General features: G+C 37.2%; 2 protein-coding genes across 2 annotated transcripts in view; both read right to left on the minus strand.

Moving 5' to 3' along the window:
* Positions 1-3952: 3952 nt before the first annotated feature.
* Positions 3953-6063, minus strand: LOC101308232 (F-box/kelch-repeat protein At3g06240-like). Its single transcript, XM_004289579.1, has 2 exons — positions 4759-6063; positions 3953-4200 (listed from the first exon to the last, which is right to left on the minus strand). The coding sequence occupies exon 1, from the start codon at positions 6038-6040 to the stop codon at positions 4877-4879; it is 1164 nt and encodes a 387-aa protein (XP_004289627.1). The 5' UTR covers positions 6041-6063; the 3' UTR covers positions 3953-4200; positions 4759-4876.
* Positions 6064-7819: 1756 nt separating this feature from the next.
* The window catches only part of LOC101312896, an 84695-nt gene continuing 83811 nt past the window's right edge, over positions 7820-8703 (minus strand). Inside the window, exons 22-23 of the mRNA XM_004291954.1 lie at positions 8322-8394; positions 7820-8102 (exon numbers count right to left, since the gene is read on the minus strand). Of these exons, the coding sequence (XP_004292002.1) occupies positions 8005-8102; positions 8322-8394 (171 nt within the window). The 3' untranslated portion in view covers positions 7820-8004. The remainder of the gene's footprint in view (positions 8103-8321; positions 8395-8703) is intronic.

The following is an 8703-nucleotide window of genomic DNA, read 5'->3' on the forward strand; positions in this document are numbered from 1 at the left end:
CAGTAAGTATGTATTTTTGTTTTTGTTACCTCATTCCCATCTCTTTTTACTATTATTATTGTTTTATTTCGGATGAGGAACACCAGTTTTCATTACTAACAACGAGAAACTACAGCACATCCACAAGAACAAATGTTCCATCACGTCAAACTCAAATTGGATATGCTCTTTCTGGCATAACATTCTTGTTTCTTAAATGTGATTTGGCAGCTATCCTTTTTTGCTCGCTACTCCAACTCGCTTAACAATATGTAATTATGCATTCTAAATGACAAGAATATGACATAATATATTAACAGTAACCATTTGGGTCAAAAAATACAAGATGAGCCACCCTTCTTTAAGTTACAACTTCTATAGCAAATGGGCAGTGTCAATGTGAAAAGAAAAAGAAGGTTTGATGTACCGACACTAGTAGACCTCTCGCACCAGCAGTTGTGTGTATGCAAAGGGGATAGTTGTACTAAACAACGTATAAAAGGTGCAGGTACAGCTCCTATTGACGAGTTGTGCACAATAGCAATGCATCGATCAAACAAAATGTGATTAAACTAGACATTATCTTAATACGAACCAAATTCAAAAAGCTAGATTAGTCTAAAGGAAAGTGGCCTTTAATCTACCAAAATAGAATAAAACAGAAGGTCTTAAAACTTGGGAGATACTAAACACCAAAATGTGACTTTATTCCATAAAACTACCACTCCTCCCAGCCAAGATTCTCACAACTCCTAATAATCCTTTTACTACCAAATTTTCCATACACTGCTAGCTCACAACACCAGCTAACCTTGAAACCCCACACACTTCCTTTCGAGCCCATAACATTATTCCCACCCAAGATATGATTATAGCTCACTACACCAATTGTACCCCCAAATGTTTCATACATGCATTCCATGCAATTTTGGCTGACAATATAATAAATGGAATTTATTGCACGTATAAAGTTTTAGTGAAGTACCCCTATTCCCCTAAGCCTTATAGGTAATTTTCTAAATTAGTAAATCCAGCTAGAAAAAGAAAATTAGTTGGACTATCTTCCTAGCAATACGTCTCAGAAAAACCACAAAGTCTATTATCCGGTCTTTTTGTCGTAACTGTCAAACCCCACGACAGCAAAGTGCTAGAGGGATGTTCAGTTATATAATTGAGCGAACTATCTGAGTGCGAATTAGCACTCAATGTATGTCCTAAAGGGTATTAATTGTCTATAACCAACTCCACAACCCAAGAAACAGCAAAGCGTTCTACTTTCCTCATGTAAATTTATTCCTACAAGTAATATTTGGATTTTTATTTATTCAACATGATATTACACAAAAAATCCCAAAACTAGCAAATTTGTATCCTCAGGAAAATGCACATGAGAAATCTCTGACACATCCTTATGCCTGCTTGTCTCTGTAAGGAAAAGTATATGAAAACTTCACAACCAAAGAATCACTGCTGGTGAAAAAACTGTCTTATCCACTGATTGGAAACGTTTCAAAGAAACTTAAATATGTCATAGCTCTATTCATTAACTTGAGAAAGGTTAGCGGGCTCCCTGCAAATCAACTTACATGGGAGGATTAGAGCACTAGCCTCAACTGGCTCAGGAAAGAGAAAGCATTCTCCCCCAAAACCCAATTCTGCCATGCATTTAGTCTGAGGACAAACCTGCACTCAAACTCCCCGATTACCGCCTCTCCAATAATTTTGCCTCCTTTTCTCTACTCACTGCCCTGATCAAATCCCTCAATGCACCAATTCTCCTGGTCTCTCTCGTTTACAGCACTCCAATGATCAAAAGCCTCTTCGAAATCCCAATACTAAAATAAATAACACCTAATTCGTTTCGAAAGTACATTACATCCTCTCTCGAAATAGCTTCATAAAAAGCTATTTCATAATATAAAAAAGTTAACCTACAAGAACACGGAAATAAAATAAAGACAATCAAATTCTAATCCATGAGATACTGCATTTGCAACCCCTAAATGATCAATTTGAGAATTTACCTCTTGATGACGTAATCGCAGGGCTTGTAGAGCCTCTGCTTCGAATCCGAGAGAATATGGAGATGACAGAAGCTCGTCAAGACCATCGCCGTCAATTTACAGCCAACGGAAGCGCAGCAACGGTTGAGTTTTCCGTCATCGTTGTTGTTACCTTGGACGACGGGGCTGACGCCGTGGTTCCAGTAGTAGTCGCGGTATTGGATCTTGAGATCCTCCATCAAGGCCCAGTAGTGGTCTCTGTAGCATTTCGTCAATTGCTTCAGGTTCTGCGAGCGGCGGCGGAGGACCTCTTGCCGCGACACGTGGGAGGCGGAAGGGACTTCGGTGGCGCTCATTGGGTTCTCCACCGGAGGGGGTTTGGTAGCGTAGGAGGCGCCACCGTTCATGGTAACTGTATAGAGAGAGAGAGAGAGAGAGAGAGAGAGAGAAAAGAGAGAGCAAAGATTTTCAGTCAGAGTATCTACGTTTTGTTTTATTGACCAAATAACAGAGAGCGAAGGTTTTATCCACTTCTATAGTTATTTATTTATTTATTCTTATTATCATTTTTAGGAGGTGTATTGTATATGAAATTAGTGAAAGTTTTAAAAAAGTCTATGAAATTTGAAAATCTATGTGTATTCAATATAAATTTTTAAAAATCCATCAAAGTCTGGGTATATTCAACTAGATTTAAAAAAATCATTATGAATTCCACTAAAATTCAGGGGTATTCAATTAAGACTTTTTAAAATGAATAGAAGGTCAGATGTATTTAAAATATCATTCATACTTATGAAATTAATAACTCATGGATAATTTTGGACTTTGTAGTGTAAATTACACACACCAAACTCTAATATTTTTCCATCCACTACAGCAAAGATTTGGAAAAATCTACAACAGACTCTCTCTTTACATGTGAATAGGTTGATCCTACAATACCTCATCTTTTTTTTTATAATATTTTGTGCTATCAATGTTCTATTCTACCTATTCTTTTCAATGTTTTTTGAATGTTAATATTTTGTTGTATTTCAATTGTAATGCTTAGAACTCTCGATAACCTAAATATTATCTACGAACTCTTGATATTAGAACCACATGATCATATATTATTATATTAGCGTACATGAATTAAACTTATGAACATCTAATGTCCCACTTTAGAATATGTGTCTTTGGTTTACGTACAAGTATGCGTGTTGTTAAGTTAATATAGTTTTTTTTGTTACCTATGTTTATGTATTTCGATCAAATATTACAACGGTATGCATAGAAATTAGATAGATGAGCACTAAACTTATAATCGGTGTCATTATGTGTTTGTCATTGCATCTTTATTTTTTGTTCCTTTCCTGTAACTCTGTAAGTATTAAGAAATCTACATAAATTATTAATATGAAATCTGTAGATTTCAGAAATCAGTGAAAGTTTGTGATTAAAAATCGATGGTTTTAAGAAATCAGTGAAAGTCTATGAACTTTTCAAAATAAATCTGTATGAATCTAAATACAATACACCCCCCTTAATGTATGATTTTTTTTACTTTTATGTCTAAAAAAGCATATGCAACGCAAATAGCACCAATATTCAAATAACACCAAACTCTTCAGTATTTTCAATGACTTACACAAGTCGGTTACATTAAACTTTAAAGTGAAGGTTTAGAAAGAAACAATATACTAAACAGGGCATCTTACGACGTGTTTTTTTACGTTTTATGGAGCTCTCACTATTTAGACAGATTGCTGAGGTATTATTGACATTGTTCATATAGAATAATACCATAGAAATAGTAAGCATCTCATGGAGTGGTTCAATTTTACTAGATTTACGATCGTGGCAATGACTGCAAAATTTGGATAGAGCAGTGACCTATGGAAATTGGGTCATACCAAGACCAAACAATGCCTTCAGTTCACCTCTGTTGTTTTGATGATGAGGAAAACTACAACTTCTGTTGTTGTCCATGAACAAGTGTGTGTCGATAAACCTATTAAGTTTACAAAACAGAAATATTTCATTCTTGGTACAATATCCATAAACAACACTGCATCCACTTTCTACATAACCAAATGACTTCCTGGATTTCTCAACTTGTTTTCCAAGTGAAGGATAAACATTACATACACCTCTCCCCCCTCAAAAGTGTCCCGCCTTGAATTCTACAAAGGCCTATTTCCTTGAGAAGTACAGCAACGAGCTACTAGCTGACCTACAAATCTGACAATAATTAGTTATAAATTGAATTACAAGCATTTGCTCATTCAGAACAGAAAGCAGTTATCCAATATGACATATGTCGTCCTAATCTAATAGTCCAAACATTGAAATGAAAAAAGAAGACCATTCTATATAAATGGAATCAAATGGAAAACAGATCGATGATTAGTGTGTTAGTCACTAGACATAATGCCGGAACCTGGAGCCTGCCTTGTACATAACTACACTGTGACAAAGCTTATAGTCAGTACTTAAACAGATGAGCTACTAAAGAGGTAAAACTCACACATATATGCTGAAGTAAGATGATGAATTTCTCTCCATTTAACAGCAGTACAACACAAAGAATAACATGAATCAAATATGGTGACATCTCATGCTTAACTTGGATTTCAATAAAATTACTCTGGAGAAAAGACCATGGATGAAAGCTTATGAAATAGCAAACCCAAAAACGAACTTCGCCAAATGTATGACACAAGATAGTACCGAAAACTGACACAGGGTAACCACTACTAAACTCTAATGTTAATGGGTGAAAAAGACTCACATTGTCGGTTTTGTACGTGTGGACGTTTGGTGAAACTAATGTCTCCCGGTAACTGACAGTTTCAAAACCCATGTCCCCAGCGACCTCAACACAATGCCCGAATGTCTTCTCCTTTAGATTAGATAACAGAATGAGGCATCTTGTCAATCACGACTACACCATCCTCTAAAATGTGCAAAGGCCTGAAATATTTTCTGTCATCAGCAGGCATTTGATAACTCTCCAAAGAAAATTGTACTACTTCAGTCCAGGACTCCTTGACCCCATATTCTTTCATCATCCATATGTTGATACTATTGGCTCCAGCTGGGCGAGTGCATACACAGAGACAATGTCTATGAATCAATGGATCGGAAAACCAGTCATCATAGGGCAATGGAATCGTCTTCTGAAACTTTTCTACCCCTAAATCAAAAGACAAAATTCCTGAGCCCCCGTTGGGTGGACAATATAACCAATGCAGAGCTCCGTTTAAGAACAACCCCTCGCATGTGATTACTCTAACATAATCAGTGTCCTTGATAGTCCTCCATGATCCTGTTTTCAGTGAAAAGATGTGAATCATGATTTCCTTAGCATCATTTGAGTCACAAGTGAGCCCCCATATGACCTTGTAGTCGTCATTAGCAGGATCATACCCAAATCCATAAACATAGTTGCTAAACGTGGAGTGTATAACTAGAGGAGGTTTTGGTAAAACCTTGTAGTCTCTAGTACAAGGGTTCCACAACATGATGGCCTTGGAGTCTCCGTCGTTACAAGGGTATTTAACACATACCAAGCCATTGCAAGCACCAACTAGTTCTCTACAACCGAAATCATTGATAGTTTTCCGTACCGGAAAATCCAACCGGGTGACTGCAAACTGACTGCTACCATCAACATATTTCTTAATTCTTTCCATGGCTTCATAGTCCTCCATACACATCAAGTGCTCAGTACTTTTCAAGACTTCATAGTACTCCATACTTCTCAAGGCCTCACAGTCCAAGGATACAGAGTCCTCCTCCATACTTTTCGAGGCTTCACAGTCCAAGGCCAAGGGAGGATCCACCATGAAAATGAGATTGTGCGCGCTCTCGGTGATGCCTCTCTCTACGTAGCTGAGGTGTTTCTTTACAAAATAGGAATCGGAGATCAAAGCACGCCATGACTTGCACACGCACTGGAATCGCTTCAAGGATTTGACCGGTAGCCTTGCTAGGATCTCCGCAATCACATCTTCCTCGTAGTCGTTAAAGTCCGTATGAGCTCGCTTAAGCACCACATCGCCGTCCCCCATTCTAATCTCTCTCTCTCTCTCTCCCCCAAGATATTATACAAAATTGGAGCCAAACTATCGAGACTTACAAATTCGTTCGCTGGAGCGTTCACCGGAACCGTGGCCGGAGTGAAGTTTCTGGTAGCGTCCATGCCCTGGCTTCTTCTCGGTTTTGCCTCTTCATGTTGCTCTGAGAGTGAGCGGTGGATTGGAAATTTGATCCGTTCGATCCGCATGGTCCTTTTTAATATGATTAAATATTATATTTTTTATAAAAAAATATTCATATTGTCCCAATCATCAAAAAAATGCCCTCGAGTTCGAACTTATCACATCAACGCAGAAGCTTTTTTTTTTTTTTTTGAATCTTCATTTTGTGCAGTACATGCTTGTCATTTGGTTATAGTGTTGTACCGATTGGTCGCTCGGACTTGCAGTAATAAAGAAGAGGGCCTTAATTGTTTTACTATTTACCTTCTTCAAGCTTCAACCGCTAAAGCAGATTATTGAAGAGTAAAGTACTGACATTGATATGGAAGAACTTGGTCATCTCACCTAATTATTAGGTTAGTGAATCTCTCATGAATGGTATTCTTCTCAATCACACAAAATATGCTGAAGGTTCATGACATTATCAAGTGAAAGGAATTTTAAAGGGACTATGAACCTTTTATGTCATTCTGATGATCTCACTGTGTCACCCTTCTTTGATCCTGCTGATAACTGGCTTTGTTGTTTATGTAAGAACTTCTTCTGTTGTATGACTTGTATCAAAGATGCAATCTAAACACATCAACAACAATACAAGATCTATTAACAAACAAATATATCACACAATCTGGGACTTAAGAACATGAACACACAAACAGCAAGAGAGGCTATTCCTATTTTGCATAGGTATGCTTACCCGTTGAAGACCTCTGCACTCCTATTTTAAGGCTCAATATTGAACAGGTTGTCAATATGATGAGACTCCTAGTTTCACAATGAGATATACAACTCGATGACTGCTGTATTTGGATTCCTAGTTATACAATTCTGCTATTAATCTTGATTTAATCAAACTGATATTTACTTAAGTATTTTTATGTCCAACATATTCTACCTAAAGAAACCGAGTACAGATCACTCTAACACAGCAACACTGATATCTGTTAGAAAATACAAGACACTTTCCATTTTCCCCATCACCTTGAGTAGGCAATTTTCTCATATTCAGCATATTTCACTATTTCAGTATCTTAGCCTCATATAAATAAAAGACCCTGGTGCAGCAACGCAAGTCACATTATCCTTGGGGCAATGTAATTACACTTCAACTGTAACCCAACTCAGATGAAAAACTCTATAAACACCAAAGCTTTAGTACAACAAAGAAATCTTTAGGGCTGTCCTCCCACTCGGACCGTACTTTCCTACCCGGCTGCAGGATACCTGGCCTGCCTTATTTTACAAGTGCAGCTCTGTGTATTTGGAGTTATGTTTGGTGTTTGAAACTGTTAATTACAAGACTATACCAAAGCATGCAATTTTGAAGCTATCTCCCACTTATCCAATGAAATTTCGAGTCGAGTGTAGCCCCATACTTGGGATCAATTTCTCAGAATTGAAGGCACCTGACGACCCTCAACAAGGAGCTGCTTTGTAATTTGTAAACAATATTCACACCTCCAAAGGTAGCTTCTCATAGGCTTATGTTAAAGGAGCAAGGAGCTACTTCAAATGCAGCATATGTACACAAAACTAGGGGGAAACAATGGAAAAGACACTAGGACATGAAACTGAGTATCAACCATGTCAGAATATAAACAATTAGATGTCATTTACTAAAGGTCTTAAAACTAACAAGGGAAATATGTACAAGGCCGAATAAGAACCATAAAATAAAATCTGCACAAACGATTCTATGTGGCTGAGCGAAACAAGAAATCCAAGAACACCTATACTGATCATGGCAAAAACAATGCCTGCTTGCTAAGAATACTCTAATCGTCTTTATCTGATCCAGAGTTCTCACTTTGTTCTTCAGGGCCTCGAATTGCATGACTTGATTGTTTTCGTCCTGGGTGCACAAGTTCCCTAACTGACAGAAAGAATAGCAGAAAGAATGTATAACTATGTGTTTTTATGAATAAATAAGTACTTGCTAAAAGTACCACAATTTGTATCCTCATGATATATAAGAGAATAATACATAAGGTAACAATCATGATAGCATATTAGATAAACTTATAGGGGAGCTCCTTAAACTGACAATAATGTTTGGTAATAGATATAACAGTAAATACGCCCGCATTCATACCTGAGCCCATAATTTTCATAAAAAGATCCCTTGCAAACAGTAATTCTCCTTGGTGTGAAATGATGAATTTACTCTGCAAATTCACAATATAGGTACGTCAAGTTTGTGCAACTCCTACAAGCCATTAAACCTCACCAGAAGTAAAAATGGGGTTGGTAAATGTCAATTTAAACTTGAGATCTCAATGGCTTGTGGAGTGGCATCAAAATGCTGATATCATGCCACAACAAATCTTAAGATTTCCACTAATGCAAGAGAAAGCCCAATTATAATAAAGCAGTCCACCCAAGTAATAGTAGCACTATATTGAAAATCACTGTACTAAATACCAAAAGTTCTCTCTTCTATATTTTGGTGATACATTTACTCATGCATTTCAGGT

This window comes from Fragaria vesca, linkage group LG2 (genome assembly GCF_000184155.1).
Source record: "Fragaria vesca subsp. vesca linkage group LG2, FraVesHawaii_1.0, whole genome shotgun sequence".
NCBI lineage: Eukaryota > Viridiplantae > Streptophyta > Magnoliopsida > Rosales > Rosaceae > Fragaria > Fragaria vesca.